Source organism: Giraffa tippelskirchi, chromosome 6 (genome assembly GCF_054371585.1).
Source record: "Giraffa tippelskirchi isolate mGirTip1 chromosome 6, T2T-mGirTip1v1.2.pri, whole genome shotgun sequence".
Lineage (NCBI taxonomy): Eukaryota > Metazoa > Chordata > Mammalia > Artiodactyla > Giraffidae > Giraffa > Giraffa tippelskirchi.
The window spans coordinates 75269548-75295513 of NC_137280.1; the positions used below are offsets into that span (position 1 = coordinate 75269548).

General features: G+C 43.8%; 1 protein-coding gene across 3 annotated transcripts; it reads right to left on the minus strand.

The window, feature by feature from the left end:
• Positions 1–357: 357 nt before the first annotated feature.
• GML (glycosylphosphatidylinositol anchored molecule like) lies at positions 358–24403 on the minus strand. 3 transcript variants are annotated; one of them, XM_081505145.1, is made up of 4 exons: positions 24292–24403; positions 8143–8221; positions 7433–7540; positions 358–820 (listed from the first exon to the last, which is right to left on the minus strand). In XM_081505145.1, the coding sequence occupies exons 2-4, from the start codon at positions 8201–8203 to the stop codon at positions 522–524; spliced, it is 468 nt and encodes a 155-aa protein (XP_081361271.1). In that variant the 5' UTR covers positions 8204–8221; positions 24292–24403; the 3' UTR covers positions 358–521. The 3 variants fall into 3 exon arrangements, with proteins under 3 accessions (XP_081361271.1, XP_081361269.1, XP_081361270.1); XM_081505143.1 differs by having other exon boundaries at positions 24282–24403; XM_081505144.1 differs by having other exon boundaries at positions 24265–24403.
• Between the last annotated feature and the right edge of the window lie 1563 nt (positions 24404–25966).

The window sequence follows — 25966 nt, forward strand, 5'->3', positions numbered from 1 at the left end:
CTCGAGTCCTGCAGAAGGTGTCTCATGGCACCACGCAGGGCGATGCACAGTCTCCGTGGCAGCTCTGACTGTCCTCATTCCACTGCATCGCCAAGCACACTCTCGACTTCCGCCATCCCCACCTGAACACTGGGAGCGTGCAGGCTCGGGTGCCTCAGGGGCATGTGGTCTGAGCAAACCTGGGGCCACTCTTTAGGTGGGCATGTAGACTAGGCCCTGTGACGCTTTTGCTGTTATTAAAATACTCCGCCTCTGCTCCCTAAAGTGGCAAGAGGTTGTTGATTATGTGTGAGGTGACACCTACTGAGGGGAAGAAAGATCAAATGTTAAAACCACAAAGAAATCTCCGAATCCATAGTATCTGAACAATTCTGATGTTTATTTCTTTCTTGAAACAATTCCTAAATGGGGAAATCATCAACCGGGGACTCTAGGGGTCAGTGTCTTTGGCTCACAAGAGAGTAAAGGACAGCTAACTTGTGAGAGACGGGGAGATGATCAGCCCCTCCAAAGGGGGCTTCTCAGGTCAGCGTGTTGCTGACTAGGATGGAGACAATGCTCAGAAACAAAGTTGATTCCCCCAATCGCACAGTTCCTTCGATATCCTCTTCAAGTGTATAATCGATTGTGATGTCCCTTTCCAGATTAGTAGGTCCATGGTAATTGCACTGGTTCCCGCCACAACAACTAACCCAATAGAAACTGTTAAATCTATGAGTAGTCTTTCTTCTTGGGGCTTCCGGAGGCTCTTGGGCTCTATACAGAAATGTGCAGTTCCATGTACAGTTCTTGAGAACGAATATTTCCCGAGAATTCAAACCTAAAAAGAAATAGAAATGAAAATCACAGATTTCATGCTTTCAACATCCAAATATCAAAGCACAGTTATCTTAACTAGCTCCATCCCTAAATATTGTTGTTGTTGTTCTGTCATGCAGTCATATCTGACTCTTTTCGACCCCATGAAGGCAGCATGCCAGGCTTCCCTGTCCTTCATTATCTCCTGAAGTTCGTTCAAACACCTGTCTACTGACTGATGATGCCATTCAAACCATCTCATCCTCTATCCCCTTTCTCCTCCTGCCTTCAATCTTTCCAAGCATCAGGGTCTTTTCCAATGAATCGACTCTTTGCATCAGGTGGCCAAAGTACTGGAGCTTCAGGGTCAGTCCTTCCAATGACTATTTAGGGTTGATTTCCTTCAGGACTGACTGGTTTGATCTCCTTGCCATCCAAGGGACTCGCAAGATCTTCTGCAACACCACAGTTCAAAAGCATCAATTCTTTGGTGCTCAGCGTTCTTTATGGTCTAGCTCTCACATGCATACATGACTATTGGAAAAACCATAGCTTTGACTATAAGGACTTTTGTCAGCAAAGTGATTTCTCTGCTTTTTAATATGCTGTTTTAGGTGTGTCACACCTTTTCTTCCAAGGAGCAAGCGTCTTTTAATTTCATGGCTGCAGTCACCATTCTCAGTGACTTTGGATTCCAAGAAAATAAAATCTGTCACTGTTTCCATTTTCCCCCCATCTATTTGCAATGAAGTGATGGGACTGCAGGCTATAATCTTCATTTTTTGAATGTTGAGTTCTAAGCCAGCCTTTTCACTCTTCTCTTTCACCTTAATCAAGAGACTCTTTAGTGCCTCTTTACTTCCTGCCATTAGGGTGGTGCCACCTGCATATCTGAGGTTGCTGATATTTCTCCTGGCAATGTTGATTCCAGTTTGTGATTCATCCAGCCTGGTAGTTTGCATGATGTAATCTTTGAATAAATTAAGTAAGCAGGGTGACAATATACAGCCATGATGTATTCCTTTCCCAATTTTGAACCAGTTCGTTGTTACGTCTGGTTCTAACTGTTGCTTCTTGACCAGCATACAGGTTTCTCAGGAGGTGGGTAAAGTGGTCTGGTATTCCCATCTCTTTAAGACTTTTCCACAGTTTGTTGTGATCCACACAGTCAATGGCTTTGATGTAGTCAATAAATCAGAAGTAGATGGTTTTCTGGAACTTTGTTGCTTTTTCGATGATCCACCAGATGTTTCTAAATACACCTTGTTAAAATCTTTAAAACAAAAAAAACCCCCAACTCTCAAATGTTAACTAAACAGTTACCCAACTTGGATGAGAGAAGATTTAATACTTTCTATAGACCACCAGTAACTACTGATCTATTTATTCCTATTTTTTATGAATCAGGAACCACTTTTTAGGTTGCAGATAAAAAAAAAAATAAATAAATAAATAAATACACCTTGTATATCTGGAAATTCTGGGTTCCTGTAATGTTGAAGCCTAGCTTGAAGGATTTTCAGCATCAACCTGCTAGCATGTGAAATGAGTGAAATTGTGCAGCAACTTGAACATTCTTTGGTGTTGCCCTTCTCTGGGACTGCAGTGAAAACTCCCCTTTTCTAGTCCTGTGACTACTGCTGAGTTTTCTAAATTTGCTGGCATATTGAGTGTAGCACATCAACAGCATCATCTTTTAGGATTTGAAATAGCTCAGCTGGAATTCCATCATTTCCAGTAGCTTTGCTCGTAGTAATGGTTGCAAAGCCCCACTTGATCACACTCTTGCATGTCTGGCTCTAAGTAAGTGACTATGCCATTGTGGTTATCCGGGTAATTAAGACCTGTTTTGTATAATTCTTCTGTGTATTCTTGACGCCTCTTCTTTGTCTCTTCTGCTTCTGTTAGGTCCTTGCTATTTCTGTCCTTTATTGTGCCCAGCTTTGCCTGCAATGTTCCCTTGGTATCTCTAATTTTCTTGAGGAGATCTCTAGTCTTTCCCATTCTGTTGTTTTCCTCTATTTCTTTGCATTGTTCACTTAAGAAGGCTTTATTATCTCTCTTTGCTATTCTTTGGAACTCTGCATTCAGGTGGATACATCTTTCTCTTTCTCCTTTGTCGTTCACTTCTCTTCTCTGTTGTTTGTAAGGCCTCCTCAGACAAACATTTTGCCTTCTTGCATTTGTTTTTCTTGGGGATTGTTTTGTTCACCACCACCTGTACAATGTTATGAACCTCCGTCCATAGTTCTTCAGGGACTTGGTCTTTCAGATCTAATCCCTTGAATCTATTTGTCTCTTCCACTGTACAAAGGATTTTCTTTAGCTCACACCAGAATGGCCTAGTGGTTTCCCCTAGTTTCTACATTTTAAGTCTGAATTTTCCAATAAAGAGTTCATGATCTGAGCCACAGTCAGCTCTGGGTCTTATTTTTACTGATCGTATAGAGCTTCTCCAACTTAGACTGCAAAGAATGTAATCAATCTGATTTTGGTATTGATCATCTGGTGATGTCCATGTGTGGAGTCACCTCTTGTGTTGTTGGAAAGAGGGTGTTTGCTATGACTAGTGCATTCTCTTGGCAAAACTCTGTTAGCCTTTGCCCTGCTTCATTTTGTACTCCGAGGCCAAAGTTGTCTATTACTCCAGGTATCTCTTGACTTCTTACTTTTGCATTCCATTCCCCATGATGAAAAGGACATCTTTTTATTTGTTAGTTCCAGAAGGTCTTGTGGGGCTTCCCAGATGGCACTAGTGGTCAAGAACCTGCTGCCAATGTAGGTGATGTAAGAGATGTGAGTTTGATCCCTGGGTCAGGAAGATCCCCTAGAGGAGGGCCCAGCAACCCAATCCAGTATTCTTGCCTCAATAATCCAATGAACAGAGGAGCCTGGCAGACTACAGTCCACAGAATTGCAAAGAGTCAGACACAACTGAAGCAACTTAGCACACACATATGCTAGAAGGTCTTGTAGGTTTTCATAAAACAGTTCCACTTCAGCTTCTTGGGCATTAGTGGCTGGGACATAGACTTGGATTACTGTGATGTTGAATGGTTTGTCTTGGAAACAAACCAAGATCATTCTGTCACTTTTCAGACTGCCCCTAAGTACTGCATTTCAGACTATTTTGTTGACTATTGGGGCTACTCCATTTCTTCTAAGGGATTCTTGCCCACAGTAGTAGATATAATGGTCATATGAATTAAATTCTCCCATTCCCATCCATTTTAGTTCACTGATTCCTAAAATGTCAATGTTCACTCTTGCCATCTCCTGCTTGACAACATCCAATTTACCTTGATTCATGGACCTAACCTTCCAGGTTCCTATGCAATAGTGTTTGTTACAGCATCAGACTTTCACTGCCAAACATCTATAACTGAGGGTTGTTGCTGCTTTCGCTCAGCCTCTTCATTCTTTCTGGAGCTATTTCTCTGCTCTTCCCAGTAGGATATTGGATACTAACCTAGGAGGTTCATCTTTTAGTATCATATCTTTGCCTTTCCATACTGCTCATGGGGTCCTCAAGGCAAGAATGGTGAAGTGGTTTGCCATTCCCTTCTCCAGTGGACCACGTTTTGTCAGAACTCTCCACCCTGACCTGTCCATCTTGGGTGGCCCTGCACTGCATGGCTCATAGTTTCATTGAGATACACAAGGCTGTGATGCACGTGATCTTTTTGATTAGTTTTCTATGATTGTGGTTTTCATTCTGTCTGGCCTCTGATGGATGGAGATGAGAGGCTTGTGCAAGCTTCCTGATGGGAAGGACTGGCTGTGGGGAAAACCTGGTCTTGCTCTGGTGGGCAGGGCTTTGCTCAGTAAATCTTTAATCCAATTTTCTGCTGATGGGTGGGGCAGTGCTCCCTCACTGTAGTTTGGCCTGAGGCAGCCCAGTCCTGGAGTCTGTAGTGTCTATGATAGGCTGCAGGCTCTATGGTCAGGCTAATGGTGAGCTCCTCCAAGAGGACTTATGCCAACATGCTACACCTCCCAGGACTGCTGCGGCCTGTGCCCCTGACCCCACAGCAGGCCACTGTCAACCCACACCTCCGCCAGAGACTCTCAAACATTCACAGGCAAGTCTGCCTTGGTCTCTTATGGGGTCACTGCTCCTTTCACATGAGTCCTGATGCGCACAAAATTTTATTTATTCAGTTCAGTTGCTCAGTCATGTTCGACTCTTTGCGACCCCATGGACTGCAGCATGCCACGCTTCCCTGTCCATCACCACCTCCCGCTGCTGCTGCTGCGTCGCTTCAGTCGTGTCCGACTCTGTGCGACCCCATAGACAGCAGCCCACCAGGCTCCCCCGTCCCTGGGATTCTCCAGGCAAGAACACTGGAGTGGGTTGCCATTCCCTCCTCCAATGCATGAAAGTGAAAAGTGAAAGTGAAGTCGCTCAGTTGTATCCGACTCTTAGTGACCCCATGGACTGCAGCCTACCAGGCTCCTCTGTCCATGGGATTTTCCAGGCAAGAGTACTGGAGTGGGTTGCCATTGCCTTCTCCACACCACCTCCTGGAGCTTGCTCAAACTCATGTCCATTGAGTCAGTGATGTTATGCAACCATCTCATCCTTTGTCGTCCCCTTCTCCTCCCATCTTCAATATTTCCCAGCATCAGGGTCTTTTCCAATGAGTTGGTTCTTCACATCAGGTGACCAAAATATTGGAGTTTCAGCTTCAGCATCAGTCCGTCCAATGAATATTCAGGACTGATTTCCTATAGGATGGACTGGTTGGATCTCCTTGCAGTCAAGGGACTCTCAAGAGTCTTCTCCAACACCACAACGCAAAAGCATCAATTCTTAGGTGCTCAGCTTTCTTTATAGTCCAACTCTCACATGCATACATGACTACTGGAAAAACCATAGCTTTGACTAGGTGGAACTTTGTTGGTAATGTCTCTGCTTTTTAATATGTTGTCTAGGTTGGTCATAGCTTTTCTTCCAAGGATCAAGTGTCTTTTAATTTCACGGCTGCAGTCACCATCTGCAGTGATTTTGGAGCCCCCAAAAATAAAGTCTTTCACTGTTTCCACTGTTTTCCCATCTATTTGCCATGAAGTGATGAGACCAGATGCCATGATCTTGGTTTTCTGAATGCTGAGTTTTAAGCCAGCTTTTTCACTCTCCTCTTTAACTTTAATCAAGAGGCTCTTTAGTTCTTCTTCACTTTCTGCCATAAGGGTGGTGTCATCTGCATATCTGAGGTTATTGATATTTCTCCTGGCAATCTTGCTTCTAGCTTGTGCTTCATCCAGCCCAGTGTTTCTCATGATGTACTCTGCATATAAGTTAAATAAGCAGGGTGACAACATACAGCCTTGACGTACTCCTTTCCCGATCTGGAACCAGTCTGTTGTTCCATGTCCAGTTCTAACTGTTGCTTCTTGACCTGCATACAGATTTCTCAAGAGGCAGGTCAGGTGGTCTGGTATTCCCATCTCTTTAAGAATTTTACACAGTTTGCTGTGATCCACACAGTCAAAGGCTTTGGCATAGTCAAGAAAGCAGAAGTAGATGTTTTTCTGGAACTCTAATTTTTTCAATGATCCAGCGGATGTTGGCAATTTGATATCTGGTTCCTCTTTATTTGTTACAAGGCCCTAAATACTTTTGAAAAATGTTTATGTATCACATGCTTTTGGCCACATCAGGTCTTAGATGCAGCATGTGGGAGCTTTCCTTGCATCACCCAAGCTTCTCTCTCCTTGTGGCCCATGGGCTCCAGAGGATGAGGGCTCAGTAGTTTTAGAAGATGGCCTTAATTGCCCTGCCACATGTGGGATCTCAGTTCCCAACCAGGGACTGAGCCTACGTCCCATGCATTGAAAGCAGATTCTTAACACTGGACGACCAGGTAAGTCCTCAGTGCCTAAACTTCTTGAGTAAGCAAGAATATTCAAGTCCACTAGAATTTTCATTACTCCATGAACAACTTCACCTGGGGATGATTTTCCATCTACACTGCCAACTTATCTAGGCATCTGGCCTCCCTAAGTAAATGTACAGTCCCTTGTCAGGAAGCTATACAAAGGAGTCGCTCTGTTCATTATTTGTGGTAAGGAATCTAGGGACCTAGAAAAGAATGGAGACCAGGAAATACATTTTTGCTGACGTCCCAAAGATCAAACAGACCATCAACCAGCAAGTCCCTATAGTATGGCCTTCAGCTGATATTCTGCAGTTGCCATGGCCCTTCTACATCAGCTCCTTGTGCGGTAAGCCCTTTCCTGAGGGATCTAAGGTGCATTCATGTTTTGGGCCTGCTTTGTTGGAAAACCTTGCCAGAGGACCATGCTCCTATGGAAAACAAGGAATTGGCTAAGCTGCACTGGGGAATCTACCTACTTGACGAGGGATGGCCAAGGAGTCAAGGCCTTGAGTGGCAGCAGTCCTTCCAGCCCCTGGAGACGCGGCAGGACACCTACGGACACAAGGGCTCACGTGGCAGGCTATGTGTCTCTCCAAGAGGCTATTACTACCTGCCCTTTCCTGGGGCTGAGCTTTGTCCTAGAAACATGCTCTCAGGATGGGTACAGAGAGAGAAAAGAGTGGCCCTGTCCCCTGAAACTGCCGATGTGGCGTGACTCATTAATAGGAGTAAGAAGGTAATCTGGTACTTACGCATGGAGACAGTAAAACAACGCCTAATTTCATAAGGACACGTTCTAAGAAGTGGACAATTGAAGGTGTTTTTCACTGCACACTCATAGCACTGTACGTTATAGGTCCCTAGATAAAAGAGAGCAGAGTCAGACTCCTTCATTGCCACTCACTGCATCTGCCCAGCAGCCGGCCCCTTCCCTCGGCCTCAAGGACTCCCTGAGGCTGCACAGCTCAGTCACCAGTGGGCTCTGAGCCTGGGCAGCACGAGCTTCCTGGACACCAAGAAGTTTTAGGTACACTCCAGGTACACCCAGGAGTTTTCTTCTCCTCAGAGACAGGTTCTCAGGAAAGCTCCCAGGCGGCCAGGTGTGTGAGCCTCTGCTCTGTTGATGGACCCACCTTTTCACGCAGGGCCTGTAGTCATAAGGGGCCAAAGCCTCCCTGAGTTCCCTGTACCCAGCCATGCCTGCCTGTTCCAATGAGGAAGGGCCACAGCCAGAGACTCCCCCGGGTCCACCCTGCGGCCCCTGCGTCCATTGGTCCTTAGAGGAGCCTTCCTCCATTCTGACCCTCCCCCTGCTCCTGGACACCTTGTGCTCACCAACTGCACAATTGCTAGATGGAGATCTCAGCTGGCTAAGATGGCAAAAATTCCATTCAGACCCTTAAAATGACCCCGATTAAGTCAAGTCTCATCTTCTTCAAGAAACAGAAGCACTGATACTCACAGGGCTCAACGAAGCCCAGTGGCCATCCCATGAAGAGGAGGAAGGCAAAGAGGAGCATCATCCCTGTGGGGGCTTGAACCTGTAGGTGAGGAAAGCCGGGGCACAAGTCAGCAAGTGTGTGGTTCTTGTAGCCACTTCTGGTCTCTCATCTGAACAGCACAAGTCCTGGCCACCCTTCCCACCTTCCAGCACCTCTGGCTCTTGGCTGAGCACGGCTCTGGGCAGTGACGGGCTTGCAGCCTTTTCCCACACACAGTGGCTTCGCCCCGCTCAAGCCTTCATCCTAGATGAAGACATGCTCCTGCTCTCCAACAGGCAGAGCACGAGGCTCAGAGTGATCTGGGGCTGTCTCCATGTGGCCCTCACACTCCACATGGGTCCCCTGATCTCCCTGTGGTGTCCCGATCTCAAGGCTGACCTGTGTGAAGAGCTGGAACATTCTCCATTCAGGGACTTCTAACTTGTCTGAGCTCTGAGACAAATGTAGAGGGCAGTGACAAGAGCAGAGGAACTAGTGGAGAAGAAGCCAGAAGCCCAGTGCCTGTGCTAGGGAGCATGGACCACATGCCATCATGTCTCCCGGGGACTGGGCATAACATGGCCCCATATTACTAAAGGGGAGGCTCTAGGGCTCGTCACCTGAGCCCACACACCAGCACTTGCTGGAGGGAAAGCCCCCCAGCCCCAGGAGTGCTCGCATCTGAAACATTTCCTTGTGGGAACTCAGCAGCACCCTTGAAGCTGCCAATGTCTAGGGTCCTTCTGGAAATTCTCTCCCCGCCCCCAGGGGCCCCGTCTCCCTTGTCAACCGGGGGATTTGCCCTTTCTGCTCAAGGGCTCCTGTCTGAGGGACATGCCTCGCCTGTTGCTGCCTGTCACCCTGAGGAGACCCAGGGGCAGCCCCTGACAGGTACCTGCCACGGGACCAGCTGAGGCCTAGGATGGGGGCTGACTGTGCACCAGCCAGCCATGCCCCTCGGGTGAGGACCATCAGTGTCCTGCCCCTGGGCCCCTGGCTCTCTTCACGTGTGCTCTCTCAGGGATGGCTGGCCCTCAACGTGCTTATGGCCAAAGGTCCTCCCACTCGAGGTGAACACTGGCCAAAGCACCGGGGTGCAGAGGACCAAGACTGAGGAGGGGGTCAGAGCCAGCGCCCTCAGGGGCTGCTGATCTTCCAGCCAGTCAGCCTCCCACGTGGTACCACCCTCTCCATGTCCAGACCCCTTCCCACGCGGTGCTGTCTGCTCTTCTTACATCTGTCCCTTCCCTCAGGCCACCCATGCTCCCACTGCCAGTCTCGAGAGCAGCTCAGACCCAGAACCACCCCAAGTGCTCCTGGAATAGCAGCCTCAGATAGAGAAACTGAGGAGCCTGTCCTATCTACCATCTCATCAGGACAGTGAGGGAGAGAACAAGATGGTGGAGGAGTAGGTGGCCCTGGAGTACGTCTCTCTCCACAGATACATCAGGAATACACCTTTAGACACAGAAATGCGTCCAGAACACCAGCTGAGAGTGGACAGGAGTGCCTGACCAGTGGAAAAGAATATACAAAGCCACGCAAAACTCAGTAGGACAACGGAACTAGAGGGATAAACAGGACTGTTAGCAGGTCTGGACCTGCTCTCAGCCAGTGGGGGAACTGAAGCAGGGGTCTAATCCCCACACTGGGGCAACTGTCTGAGTCAGAGCAGAAACATTTAAGGCTGAGACTGAAACAGCTGATCTGTGGCAGCCTAAATGGAATGAGAATCAGACAGTCCTTGCCACAGCCATACATACCCCGGACAAGGACGCAGGTCCCCTGGAAGGTGCATCAGCTGGGAGCTGGAGCTTAGGGATTGTGTAGAACCCCAGGGCGAGGACTGCTGTTGACTGTGCGAAACATAGCGAGCAGATGTGAGGGGGGGAGACTGTGGTGGGAAACGCCTGTGGAAGAAAGTCAGGCAGCCATGGAAGCAAGGCGATACTGGTGAGTCAAATGTAGGGGATGAAGCCATCACCATAGCCTCTCTCTCTCCACACACCAGCATCGGCACCTCAACAATAGAGAGGTTGGCCCATCTAATGCCTGACGCACTGAACCACAGAGTAGGACCCCACCCAGGGTGCCTCTCTAAGTGCCTGAAGTGCTGATCTACAGAGTAGGACACCAGCCAGGGGGGTCCCTCTATGTGCGTGATGCGCCAAACGAGAGAGTAGGACCCCAAGCAACAGAGCCCTCTAAGTGCCTGAATGGGCAGAGCCACGGAGAAAGACTGGTCAAAGAGGCCTTCTGATCGCCAGCTACAAGAGGATGTAACAGAAGACTCTGATAGGGCTATAACTCCTGCGGCAGAGGCAGTCCATGTCCCTGCACACTTGGCGCTTTCAGGGTCATCGCAAGCCATGCAGCTGTGCCACCTTCATGTTCAATTGTTATTGGGGCAGAGCTGCCGCAGGCCAAAAAATCTTGCGTCTACACACATAGGGTCACATCGGTAGTTTCCAACTCTTTGTGATCCTGTAGACTGTGGCATGCCAGGCTTCTCTGTCAAGGACGAGGGTTCTCTAGGCAAGAATACTGGAGCGTACGGGCTAATACTGGTTGCCATACCCTTCTAGAGCACTATGTTTTCTGCTGCCCTAGCCGCCAACTCCCCTGAGTACCTGGTGCTACCAGGACCCCTGTGGCCCAAGTAGCTGCACCACCTCCACACCTGGCCCTCATAGGGGCAAACCCAAGTCCTCCAGGGCAGCCTCAGGAGCAAACCCCAGTGGACAACCCACATACAGAGGTGGAAATGAAACCACAAATGAAACCCAGGGGCAGTGTGGCTAAGGAAGAAGACCCACAACCTTCCCACCAGCCTTACAAGCTGCAGATCAAATCCACACGATCAACTAGCCAGACTCTGTGTCTCTAGAATATATAAAAGGACACTGAGAGCTCCTACAAAAGAAAATGCACTAGTTCTGATAGCTGTGGACATTGAAGGCAAGAACACACAGGAGTAGGACCAGACTAGAATCTGATCTGCCCCCACAGCAGGTCCAGAGACCAGCACAGTCTTGGAGGGCATCCTAGGGAGGTGAGGTGGACTGTGACTCCCAGCAAGGGAAAGGATTCTGACAGCAGTGATTCAAGAAAGACATTTATTATTCTGATGTTTTGACTTCTTCTGTAGATTCTTTTGGATTTTTCTTCTTTTTTTCTTTTCCTTCCCCTCTCTCCATTGTAGCTGTCGATTTTGTTGGCACTATGAAATCTAATTAACCTCTTGAGCTTTTTTTTAGTCAGTCACATTTCTTTATAGTTGTTATAAACCTCTGCCTCTACATTGGGCTTTTGCAGTTCTGTGGTGTTTTCTTTTCTTTTTTCTTATCTTTTTCTAATTTTAATTTTTTTAATCTATTATTATATTTTCTACATTTATTCCTTTGCTTTTCCTACTATTCTTTTTCCCTTGCAGTTCATCTTTAATGTATATAAATCTTCTTCATCTACCTCTGTTTAACTTTGCACATCTATTCTTTCTTTCTTTCTTTCCTTTCCTCTCAACATATGTGTTAGCTTTATTTTCATTGCTTTATTCCCCAATTGGCACCTTGATTTAGTTTTGCTTTCCAGTTTGTGCTTTAGTTAGTTTTGTTCTGTTAGATATAATTTTTGGTTTCCTTTATTTGCTAGGTATATCTATTGTACTTTATATTTGTTAGACTGTTTTGTTTATGAGTGTATATGTACATGTGTATATTCAGTCACACTTTTTATTGTTGTTATAAACCTCTGCTTCTATGTTGGGCTTTTGCAGTTCTATGGAGATTTCTTTTTTTTCTTTTTTCCTTTTCCCTTTTTTATAATTTTAAATTTTAATTTTTTTAAACCTATCATATATTGTCTACATTTATTCTTTGTCTTTCCTACTATTCTGTTCCCCTTGCAGTTAATCTTTAATGTATATAAATCTTCTTAATCTACCTCTATTTAACTTTGCATATATATTCTTTTTTTTCTTTCTTTCCTTTCCTCTCAACATATCTGTTAGTTTTGTTTTCATTGCTTTATTCCCCACTTGACACCTTACTTTAGTTTTGTTTTCCAGTTTGTGCTTTAGTTAGTGTTGTTCTTAACTGGTAAATATAATTTTTGATTTCGTTTGCCGGGTTAACCTACTGTACTTTTTGTTGGACTGTTTAGACTTTGCTCATGGGTGTATATGTATATGTGTACATTCCAATATTTTAATCATTATTTGCCTGATTTTGTAACTGCCAAACCCCATTTGTCTGGGGTTCATCTTTGGTTTCTTGTTTTTGGATATTTGCTTTAATCTCACTGAATGCCATAACAAACCACTTGTGGAATCATTGTTCCTGACCAGAGATCAAGCCCTGAGCCTTTGGAGTGGGAGCACTGACTCCAAGATCTTAGATTACCAGAGACCTAACCCTAGGGAGTGCCAAATAGTGAGAATTCACACAAAGGAAACCACTTGAATACAAGACCAAGCATTACCCAACCACCAGTAGCACCATGTGCAGGATGTCTCATCTATACAACAAACAAAACAAAAATACAACCCAATCATCAGCAGACAGGATTACCATCTCACTCAGGCTTGCCCATCAGAGGCAAAACAAACAAACAAAAACTCAGCACAAATCTCACCCTAATCAAAGCTTACACAAACCACTGGACCAACCTTAGCAGGGCAGAAACCAAAAGGAAGAAAGAATTCAACCTTGAAGCCTGGGAAAAAGAGACTTCAAACACAATAAGTTTAAAAAAATAATGAAAAGGCAGAGAATACTACACAGATGAAAGAACAAACTAGAAACACAGAAGTCCAAATAAATGAAGAAGAAATAGGCAAACTACCTGAAAAAGAATTCCAAATAATGATAGTAAAGATGATCCTTGAAGACACAATGGAGAAGATGTAAGATTCAATCAACAAAGACCCAGAAGAATTAAAGAATAAACATATAGAGACAAACAACACAATACTGAAATTAAAAATTCTCTAGAAGGAATTAACAGCAGAATATCTGAAGCAGAAGAACGAATCAGTGAGCTGGAAGACAAAGTGGTGGAAATAACTTCTAAAGAGCATAATAAAGTAAAAAGAATGAAAACAACTGAGGACAGTCTCAGAGACATCTTGGACAACATCAAACTCACCAACATTCAAATTATAGTGGTCCCAGAAGAAGAAGAGAAAAAGAAAGGGTATGAGAAAATTTTTGAAGAGATTATAGTTGAAAATTTTCCCAACATTGAAAACGAAATAGTGAATAAAGTCCAAGAGGCACAGAGCCCCATACAGGATAAACCCAGGAGAAACACACCAAGACACATTCTAATCAAACTAACAAAGACTAAACACAAAGAAAGAATATTAAATGCAGTAAGGGAGAAGCAACAAGTAACATAGAAAGGAAACCCCACACGCTTAACAGCTGATCTTTCAGCAGAAACTCTGCAGGCCAGAAGGGAATAGCAGGATATATTTAAAGTACTGAAAGGAAAAAAAATCTATGACCAAGATTACTGTACCTGGAAAGGATCTCATTCAAAATTGATGGAGAAATAAAAAGCGTTTCAGATAAGCAAAAGTTAAGAGAATTCAGTACCCACAAACCAGCTCTACAATAAATGTTAAAGGGACTTATATAGTCAAGAAATACAAGAGAAGAAAAAAGATCTACAAAATCAACCCCAAACAATTAAGAAAATGGCAATAGGAACATATATATCAATAATTGCTGCTGCTGCTGCTAAGTTGCTTCAGTCGTGTCCGACTCTGTGTGACCCCATAGACGGCAGCCCACCAGGCTCCGCCATCCCTGGGATTCTCCAGGCAAGAATACTGGACTGGATTGCCATTTCCTTCTCCAGTGCATGAAAGGGAAAAGTGAAAGTGAAGTCGCGCAGTCGTGTCCGACTCTTAGCGACCCCATGGACTGTAGCCTACCAGGCTCCTCCATCCATGGGATTTTCCAGGCAAGAGTACTGGAGTGGGGTGCCATTGCCTTCTCTGATATCAATAATTACTTTAAATGTAAATGGATTAAATGCTCCAATCAAAAGATACGGACTGGCTGAATGGATACAAAAAGAAGACCCATATATATACCATCTACAAGAAATGCACTTCAGACCTAAAGACACATACAGACTGAAAGTGAGAGGATGGAAAACTATATTCCATGCAAATGGGAAGCAAAAGAAAGCTGGAGTAGCAATCCTCATATCAGACAAAACAGACCTTAAAATAAAGAAGATTACAAGAGATAAGGAAGGATACTACATAATGATCAAGGGATCAATCCAAGAGGAAGACATAACAGTTGTAAATATCTATGCACTCAACATAGGAGCACCTCAACACATAAGACAAACACTAACAGACATAAAAGGAAAAATTGACAGTAACACAAGAATAGTAGGAAACTTTAACACCCCACTCTCACCAGTGGACAGATCCTCAAAACATAAAACTAACAAGGAAACACAAGTCTTAAATGATACATTAGATGAGACAGATCTCATTGATATCGTCAGGACATTCCATCCAAATGCAGAAGAGTACACCTTCTTCTCAAGTGCACATGGAACATTTTCCAGGATAGACCACATCTTGGGTCACAAATCAAACCTCAGTAAATTTAAGAAAATTGAAATCGTATCAAGCATCTTCCCTGACCACGACACTTAAGACTAGATGTCAATTAAAAGAAAAAAACTGTAAGAAACATAAACACACGCAGATTAAACAACACGTTTCTAAATAACAACCAGGTTACTGAAAAAATCAAAAGGGAAATCAAAAAATTTCTGGAAACAAATGACAATGAAAACACAACTCAAAACCTATGGGAGGCAGCAAAAGCAGTTCTAAGAGGGAAGTTTATAGCAATACAATTCTACCTCAAGAAACAAGCAAAACCTCGAATAGACAACTTAACTTTACACCTAAAACAACTGGAAAAAGAAGAACAAAAAAACCCCAGAATTAGTAGAAAGAAAGAAATCATAAAGATCTGAGCAGAAATAAATAAAAACGAAATGAAAGAAACAATATAAAGATTAATAAAACTAAAAGCTGGTTCTTTGAGAAGATAAACAGAATTGACAAACCTTTAGCCAGATTCAACAACAAAAAAAAGAGAAGAATCAAATCAACAAAATTAGAAATGAAAAAGCAGAGATTACAACAGACAATGCAGAAATAAAGGATTATAAGAGACTATTATGAACAAGTATAGGCAATAAAATGGATAACCTGGAAGAAATGGAGAGATTCTTAGAAAACTTCAATTTTCCAAGACTGAACCAAGAAGAAATAGAAATTATGAACAACCCAGTAATAAGCACTGAAACTGAAGCTGTGATCAAAATCTCCCAAAAAACAAAAGCCCAGGACCAGATGGCTTCACAGGAGAATTTATCAAACATTTAGAGAGGAGCTAATGCCTATCCTTCTAAAACACTTTCAAAAAATTGCAGAGGAAGGAACACTTCCAAACTCTTTCTACAAGGCCACCATCACCCTGATACCAAAACCAGATAAAGACAAGACAAAAAAAGAAAACTACAGGCCAATATCATTGATGAACATAGATGCAAAAATCCTCAACAAAATTTTAGCGAACAGAATTCAGCAACACATCAAAAAGCTCATACACCGTGACCAAGTTGGGTTTATTCCAGGGATGCAAAGATTCTTCCATATATGCAAATCAATCAATGTGATACACCATATTAACAAACTGAAAGATAAAAATCATATGATCACCTCAATAGATGCAGAAAAAGTCTTTGACAAAATTCAGCACACATTTATGACTGCTGCTGCTGCTACTAAGTCGCTGCAGTCGTGTCCGACTCTGTGCGACCCCATAAATGGCAGCCCACCAGGCTCCACCGTCCCTGGGATTCTCCAGGCAAGAATACTGGAGTGAGTTGCCATTTCCTTCTCCAGTGCATGAAAGGGAAAAGTGAAAGTGAAGTCGCTCAGTCGTGTCCGACTCTTAGCGACCCCATGGACTGTAGCCTACCAGGCTCTTCCGTTCATGGGATTTTCCAGGCAAGAAGTACTGGAGTAGGGTGCCATTGCCTTCTCCTCATTTATGACTAAAACTCTTCAAAAAACAGGCACAGAAGGAACCAAGCTCAACATAATAAAGGCCATATATCATAAGCCTACAGCAAACATTATTCTTAATGGGGAAAAACTGAAAGCATTCTCCATAAGATCAGGAACAAAACAAGGGTGTCCACCTTCACCACTATTATTCAACATAGTTTTGGAAGTCCTAGCTGCAGCAAACAGAGAAAGAAAAGAAATAAAAGGAATCCAGATGGGAAAAGAAGGATTAAAGCTCTCACTGTCTGCAGATGACATAATACTGGACATAGAAAACCCTAAATATAGTATCAGAAAATTACTAGAGCTGATCAGTGAATTTAGCAAAGTTGCAGGATACAAAATCAACACACAGAAATCACTTGCATTTCTATATACTAACAATGAAAAATCAGAAAGAGAAATTAAGGAATCAATCCCACTCACCATTGCAACAAGAAGAACTAAGTGTCTGGGAATAAACTTACCTAAGGAGACAAAAAACTCTCTACTGAAAATTATAAGACACTGATGAAAGAACTCAAAGATGACATAAAGAGATGGAGAGATATTCCATGTTCCCCGGGAGGAAGAATCAATAATGTGAAAACGACTGTACTACTAAACGCAAACTACAGATTCAATGCGATCCTTACCAAATTACCAATGGCACTTTTCCACAGAACTAGAACAAAAAATGTCACAATGCATATGGAAACACAAAAGACCCCGAGTTGCAAAAGCAGTCCTGAAAAAGAAGAATGGAGCTGGAGGAATCAACCTTCCTGATGTCAGATTATATTACAAAGCCACAGTCATCAGGACAGTATGGTACTGGCACAAACACAGAAATACAGACCAATGGAGCAAGATAGAAAGCCCAGAAATAAACCCATGCACCTATGGGTAACTTAGTTTTTGCAAAGGAGGCAAGAATACAGAATGGGGCCAAAACAGCATCTTCAATAAATGGCGCTGGGAAAACTGGACAGCTACATGTAAAAGAATGAAATTAGCACACTTTCTAACACCATACACAAAGATAAACTTAAAATGGATTAAAGACCTAAGTGTAACACCAGAAACTATAAAACTGTTAGAGGAAAACAAAGGCACAACACTCAATGACATAAACCAAAGCAAGATCCTCTATGACCCACCTCTTAGAATAACAGAAATAAAAACAAAAGTAAACAAGTGGGACCTGATTAAACTTAAAACCTATTGCACAGCAAAGGAAACTATAAGCAAGGTGAAAAGACAACCATCAGAATGGGAGGAAAATAATACCAAATGAAACAACTGGAAAAGAATTAATTTCCAAAATATACAAGCAGCTCATACAACTCAATACCAGAAAAACAAACAACCCAATCAAAAAGTGGGAAAAAGACCTAAACAGACCTTTCTCCAAAGAAGACATACAGATGGCTAACAAACACATGAAAAGATGCTCAACATCACACATTATTAGAGAAATGCAAATCGAAACTACATTGGAGATATCATCTCACACCACTCAGAATGGCCATCATCAAAAAGTCTACAAGCAATAAATGCTGGAGAGGGTGTGGAGAAAAGGGAACGCTCTTGCACTGTTGGTGGGAATGTAAATTGATACAGCCACTATGCAAGACGGTATTGAGACTCTTTAAAAACCTAGGAATGAAGCCACTATATAACCCAGCAATCCCACTCCTAGGCATGAACCCTGAGGAAAGCAAAATTGAAAAAGACACATGTATCCCATTGTTCATTGCAGCACTATTTACTATAGCTAGAACGTGGAAGCAACCTAGATGTCCATTGACAGATGAGTGGATAAAGAAGTTGTGGTACATATACACAATGGAATATTATCCAGCCATTAAAAGGAACACATTTGAGTCAGTTCTGAGGAGGTAGATGATCCTAGAACCTATTATACAGAGTGAAGTGAATCAGAAAAAGAAAGATAAGTATTGTATCCTAAAACATATACACGGAATCTAGAAAAATGGTACTGAAGAACTTTATGCAGGGCGGCAATGGAGAAACAGACATAGGGAATAGACTTATGGACATCGGGAGAGGAGAAGAGGGTGAGATGTATGGAAAGAGTAACATGGAAACTTACATTACCATATGTAAAATAGACAGCCAACGGGAATTTGCTGTATGGCTCAGGAAACTCAAACAGAGGCTTTGTATCAACCTAGAGGGGTGGGATGGGGAGGGAGATGGGAGGGAGGTTCAAAAGGGAGGGAATATATGTATACCGATAGCTGATTCATGTTGAGGTTTGACAGAAAACAACAAAATTCTGTAAAGCAATTATCCTTCAGTAAAAAAAAAATTGAAAAAAAAAAAAAGACAATGACACACCAGGGCTTCCGTGGTGGCTTAGGGAGTAAACGGTCCACCTGCCTATGCAGGAGAAACAAGTTCAATCTCAGGTCCAGGAAGATCCCGCATGCCACAGAACAGCTAAGCCTGTGTGTGCCACAATTACTGAACCTGTGCTCTAGAGACCAGGAGCGGCAACTACTGAACTCTTCCAGACCAAGAGCCCGTGCTCTGTAAGAAGACATGCCACTGTAATGAGAAGCCGATGTACGACAACTAGAGACTAGCCCTCCTTGATGCACCTATAGAAAAGTCTGCAAAGGGACTAAGACCCCATACAGTCAAAAAGAATAAAATAACAGTGAGAAAAATGAGAATGAAAATCCTAGGAATAAACATACCTAAGGAGACAAAAGACCTCTACTTTGAAAACTGTAAGACCCTGATGGAAGAAACCAAAGATGACACAAACAGATGGAAAGATATGACCATGTTCTTGCTTTGGAGGAATCAATATTGTCAAATTGACTCTCATACCCATCTACGTATCCAATACAATCCCTAGAAAATTACTAATGGTATTTCTCAGAGAACTAGAACAAAAAATGTTTGAAATCTGCATGGAAATACAAAAGTTCTGGAACAGCCAAAGCAATCTTCAGAAAGAACAGTGGAGCTGGAGGAATCACACTCCCAGACTTCCCACACTCCCAGACTGTAACCATACGTCAAAGCTACAGTCGTCACAAAGAGTAAGGTACTGGCAGAAAAAGAGAAATACAGATCAGTGGAAAAGTATAAAAATCCTGAAATACAGCCATGCACCTATGGTAAATAGGTGTATATTATACAGTGTAAGTGGAAAGGATATAAAATGGAGAAAAGACAGTCTCTTGACTAAGCGGTGCTGGGCAAATGGGACAGTTACATGTAAAACAATGGAATTAGAACATTTTCTCATACCGTATACAAAAATAAATTCAAAATGTATTCATGACCTAAATATAAGACCAGACATTATAAAACTTCCAGAAGAAAACATAGGCAGGACACTTTTGACATCAATCACAGCGATACATTGTGGATCTGTCTACTAGAGTAATGGAAATAAAAACAAAATTAAACAAACCAGGCCAAATTAAACTTAAAAGCTTTTACACGACAACTGAAGCCACAGTCAAAATGAAAAGACAATCTAGAGAATGGGAGAAAACATTTGCAAACAATGAGACAGAGAAGAGGTTAATCTCCAAAATGTACAAACAGAATCAACATCGCAATATAGATATTAAAAAAAGAAAAATGGGCCGAAATCCTACAAAGGTATTTATCCAAAAAAAATAAAGGTGGCCAAAAGGCACATGAAAGATGTTCAACATCACTAATTATTACAGAAATGGAAACCAAAACTCTAGTGAAGAAATATCACATCACACTTGTCAGAAAGGCCATCATACAAAAATCTACAAATATTACATGCTGGGGAGGGTGTGGAGAAAATGGAAGCCTCCTACACTGTTGATGGGAATGTAAATTGATGCAGCCACTCAGGAGAACAGAATGGAGGTTTCTTAAAAAATGAAAATCACAGCTGTATATCATCCTGCAATCCCCCTTCTGGGCATAGATCTGGGAAAACCTGTAAGTCAAAGAGATATATGTACCCTAATGTTCACTGCCGCACTATTTACAATAGCTAAGTCATGGAAGCGGCCTAAATGTCCATTGACAAAGGAAGAGGTGAAAAAGATGATGCAATATTACTCAGCCATAGAAAGAACTAAATAACGCCATCTTCAGCAATAGAGATGGACGGAACTAGAGATGATCATGAGGTTTCCTTGGTGGCTCAGCGGAAAAGAATCCACCTGCCAATGCAGGAGATGTGTGTTTGATCCCTGAGTCAGGAAAATCCCCTGGAGAAGGAAATGACAACCCACTTCAGTATTCTTGTCTGGGAAATTCCATGAACAGAGGAGCCTGGAGGGCCACAGTCCACGAGATTGCAAAGAGTTGCATGTGCCAGAACGACTGAGCCTGCACCCAGCTTGCTTACAGGCTTCTGGCAGTCTCCTCAGGTCATTAAGGAAGGTTACTTCCTGACAAGCAAAGGAACCTCAGGATGATCTGGGACCCTCGAGAAAGGACAAATTCACCCAAACCTTAGGTATTGCAGACAACGTCTGATGGCAAATATCTGATCTGGATCCTCAGCCTCGAGCGAGCTTTAGAAGTCCAATCAGTCACTCCTTATGAAAAGTTCCAGAAAAACAGTGTTTTAAATTCTACATGGTCGACCTCTATTCTTCTTGCACTCATTGGAATGATCAAGACAAGTTGATTGCAACTAGACTAACTGGCAAACACAGTCTCACTATGGTTGTCTCCAATACAAATGGGGTAAATGAGGAGAGAAAAAACTATGTTTTGGTAATACAGCTGAATGAATATCAGGTTCTACTTCTGCTGTCTACCTTTAAGATTATGTTTCTGAACTGTAAACTGGACTAAACCCTGAATTCTTCTACTCTTGTTCCCTCAAAATTTGGCTACATCCTTCCAAATGAAAATTTCGTGTTTTCCTCCAACCCTCTTTTTTTTTTTAACTTTATATTTTATTATTTTTTTAATTTTAATTAGTTTATTTTCTATTTTTTAACTTTACAATATTGTATTTGTTTTGCCATATATTGAAATGAATTCCCACCCTCTTGACTTGCAGTCGTTAAGAACTAAAGCTGCCCTTTTTTGAAAGCCATGCAATATAGATGGACAACTCTGTCTAAACTTCTCAGAAATTACCACAACAGCTCATGTATAGACAGTCATGGTGCCTGTTGCCATGTGGCCCATTCAGGAACATCACTCAAGGCCTTCAAACTGCAATCCAGGAAAACCTGATAATTTGCCACCACCTGCCCTCTAGGTAAAGGCTTCAAATCTGATATGAGAGCTCTGCTACCCTGGCCGCCCTCAACACTCAGAAACTGATTTATCATTGGCTCCCATCATTCACCATTACTTCCTTTTGTTTCCATGGCAATGCCTCATCAAGTACCCAGCTTCTCTCACAATGTAGGACTAACTTAGAATGTCAGCTGCATCACTACATCCTAGAATGAGACACAATGACTTAAGTGACTTCTGTTCAAGATTAAGAGAGTAATTCAATAAAAATTGTGGTGACCTACCACCTCAGCTTTAATGTGTGAACATTCCAGGGAAGGTGAAGAGGGTAGTAAGAGGGCTCGAGGCAGGTCTTCACAAAATACATCAACTCTGCATAATGATTACGCTGGTTTAATATGACTTGAGAGATACCTAGTATAAGAGGAAATGCTCTGACCCTATGTTCCCCAGAAATCAATAGGCAAAATTCCCAGGGGAAGGTATTCCACCTATGTGAGGAGGATTGGAGAGCATCCATATTGTTGAAGACAGGGAGATACTGAGACTGAGCAGGGGCACAAACAAACTTTGTTACTTCTTCATTAATGTGGTACACCAAGGAGAAATCCTTCTCTCTTCTCAATTCTTCTCAAATAATTAATTCTTTATCTAAACGGTTACATAAACAGCTTTCTGTGGTCACTTCTTAAGTCCTATAGCTGTGGGGCCTCCATACCTACAAAATTAAATTGGTTTTCCTTCTGTTAATATCATGGCTGACATCAACTTAATTAGACCAGGCAAAGAAACCTAGAAGGCATTACAACCTCCAGAAAGAGAAAGAAATGAACATCCTAAGATAAAAACACAAAATATCTGAAAATGAAAACTCACTGAATGGGATGAACAGCTAAATGGATGCTAGAAAACAGAGCAATAGGAAATGTGAGGAAAGGTTTACACAAAATAGCCAAACTGATACCCAGAGAAACAAAAATAAAGGAATGAACAGAAGTACCAAAGGGGGACTCATAGGTGAGAGTCCCACACCTGGTATCCATGTAACCAGAATCCTAGAATGAGAGGACAAAGAGAGAGAGCCAATCTCTGAAAAAATAATGCCAGACACGACAATTTCCCAAGATGACTTGGGCCATCAGCCCACAAACCAGAAAGTTCAGTGTGGCAGGTCAATAGTAAATCTCACACAAGAAACATCAATCTTAGACGGACCACAGCTGAACTGTGGAAAACGGTTTTTAGTCAGGGACAATCTGAACGTGAGCCAGAGAAAACCCAGGCAGTACCTAAGGCAGCAACCATCTCAGCCGTGTCTGGTCTTTCCACAAAAAGCCAGGAGAAACAGAAATCCTCAGGGACAATCGCTTCCAAATGCTGTAGAGTGAAGACACTGAGCACCAGGACCTCTGCTAATGAGGCAAATGATACTTCAAAATGAAGGGAAAATGAATATGCTTCAACACAAGAAGCGTTCCCCTGTCTACTTAACCAGCAGATCCCACTGCTGCTGCTGCTGCTGCTAAGTCGTTTCAGTCGTGTCCGACCCCTAGCGACCCCAGGGCTGCAGCCTACTAGGCTCCTCCGTCCGTGGGATTTTCCAGGCAAGAGTACTGGAGTGGGGTGCCATTGCCTTCTCCGCAGATCCCACTACAATACATGTTAACTGCACATCCCAGTTAGAAATAAAACACATGAAACTAGAGCCCGAAGCACAGAGTGTAATAGAGCTGAGATGCGGAAACTGCTCCATTAGCATCAGTCAGTGTGAACTTGAAGGCAAAAAAGATAACAGGAGAAAAGACAGTAAGAGATGAAGGAGGATGGCGATTGCATGTCCATATGGGACTGTGAACCTCAATCAGAGTACCATTCCTAACTACAGGGATATTAAGCAAGACAGGCGTCATTTCCCCTGTTTGCAATTTAAGAACACAGTTCCAAAATAATAATGCCCTCCCTACTTCCCACCCCCTTCATTCCGTGTAGAAAACCGAACCTATTTTGGGCACCACGATAAAAAAAATATTACAAAACAAAACCAGACCTAGACAGCCTCAAGACCTGGCAGGAAGAGTAGGGAGACAAGCATCCATCAGAAATGCTGCAGACACGGGATCCCATATTCCATCTCAAAACCCAAGAAAGTGACAGCCAATTCAACCCGACACGAAGGCCCTGAAAGCAAAACGAGCCGAGAATGGAAAGGGGAGGGAGTGTTATGTGTCAGGTGGAGGTTCCTGTACCTAGGGTTGAGGCTGCTAGATGGATTGGGCAGCCGATGGGCGCGGGGTGCTTTGGGGTTCTGCGGTGGGAATGGCGCCAGCAGGATCTCACAACCTTGTTCTAGGGCGCAGTGCCAAATCCCAGAATCTGCCGACACTGATCTGAGGCCGACTCCGGGCCTGTAGCACAGCCCCCACCTCCCGTTCGTTGCGCAACCTTCCAGAACCTTCAACACTCCCCGTGTTCAGCCATGAGCTTTGGAGACCTATCTCCTCCACAAGCCCCTGACTCCACCCATCGTCTTGTTCTGTGCTACAACTGTCGTGTGCTGCTAGAAACGTCTCCACGCTCCATGCCCTTCCCAGGCCTCCCTATCGTTCCCCGGGGGCATTCCATGTACCGGCGGACCTTCTGGAACCTTCAACCCGGTGCTCTGTGAAGACCTTCTGGAGTCTTCCCTGACACTCGCGTCCTGCCAAGAACCGTGGAACTTTCCCGCCCCCGTGTCCCAGCCAGACCGTGGAATTTCCTTTCCACTTCTTCCTGAACCAACCCTTGTCTTGTCCAAACCTTCTGGCACCTTCCCGGACACGACCTCCAGGGGGTTCCACAGGCTATACGTAATGTAACCGCCACGGGTGTGTGAGAAGAGTTCGCTCAGGCTCGGCGCCTACACTCCACCCGGAAGCACTGAGCGGCCTCTCCCATCAGGCCTTGCGCGGCTTCCAGAAGGTTTCGCCGCGTTCGTGGGAGGGAGCGGCAGTCTTGTCAGAGCGCCTGGCAGAGGTCAATGCCCGAAAATGTTAGAGGACACGGAGCGGGGAGATGGTTCCAGAAGGTCTGGGCAGGAGCAGGGGTGGCGGAGGCGGTTCATGCCATGACATACCCCAGCATCACGAGTGTCCCATGACTGACAGTACTAGTGTTCCTTCTCTGTTACAGTGAAACTGAGGGAGAATCATTACTCAAGAGAGAACCAGCAAATCCCCAAATTCTTAGTAACTAGTCCTAAACCATTTACACAGAAGAGAAGCCCCAGCAGAAACTGGGTAATAGTAAGGTCTAAAGGACTGTGAGGTTATCGCAAGTTAAAAGTACAGGGAAAGGAGCGAAAAAGGTCCTAGTGAAAATATATCACGTTGCAGGCATCTAGTAGAAGATCAGGGTGAAAATTTTCTCAGCCTGCATTCAGGAAGTAAGATAAGAATAGAATACCTACCCAAAGAAATGACGAAGTCAGTATAAAGAGGATAAGAGAAGTGAAAAGGAGGTAAACCCACAAAGCCAAAGTTGGTTATGTGGAGGGATTCAAAGTATTGGCAAAATAGAAGATGACATAACAAAGAAGAAAAGTAAATTCTCATTCTCAATATCAGAAACGGAAAGGGAAGCATCAATCAGCTGTCACCCACCTTATAAAGAAAATGAGTGGCTGCGATGAGGAGGCTTCCTGTGATAAATGTCACATTCCTGATGAAATGGACTAAAACCTGAAGAACACTGGGAACCAAAGCTGACTCACAATGAGAGTGTAGGCTGAAATAATCAGACTCCATTTTGAAAAACTAAGTACCAGGTCTTTTGTTGACGTTAAATCCTGAAAAAATAGAAGGATAACCGAGCTGATGAATGCTAATTCCCAATACAGTATGGATAAATCTACAAATTCATTGAAATTTCATTCTGAGGCTCAGCAGGGTGTAGGTGTGTTTGTGTGTGAATCTATGTGTGTGTATGTGTTTATCCGAGATGTAGAAGCGGGAGGGGGAGGCTCTGGGGTGTGACAGAAGCCCAGGGCATCCATTACTTCCTTGAAAATGGGAATGGTGACACCAACATGCACCTTCTGGGAAAGCTGCCAGGGGACGGTGAGACAACTCGTGACCCCAAACTATGGATCCCCCATACTATGGCTCTCCCAAGCACAGGGAGGGCTCCATCTGTGTGCTTGCTGCGTCCCTGGGAGAGTGGGGAGCGCACGACCACACTCCTGTAATAGACTTTCCTCACTCTTGGAGCTCATGTTCCTGCAGGAAAGGAGGATGTGGACCCTGAGCACACACTCCATGGAGGTGTGAGGGGCTGGGGGTGAGTGTGCTTGGCATCTCTCACTTTTCTGACTGAGAAGGAGCTTGCAGGCCACCTTCCCACTCCCTGCCAGAGACTCTGTTTTCTGGATTCTCTGCTCCTCAACTGGATAAGCCAGGCCAGACAGACAGGGCTTCAGCCACCTTACTGCCCTGGCCACCAGTGTG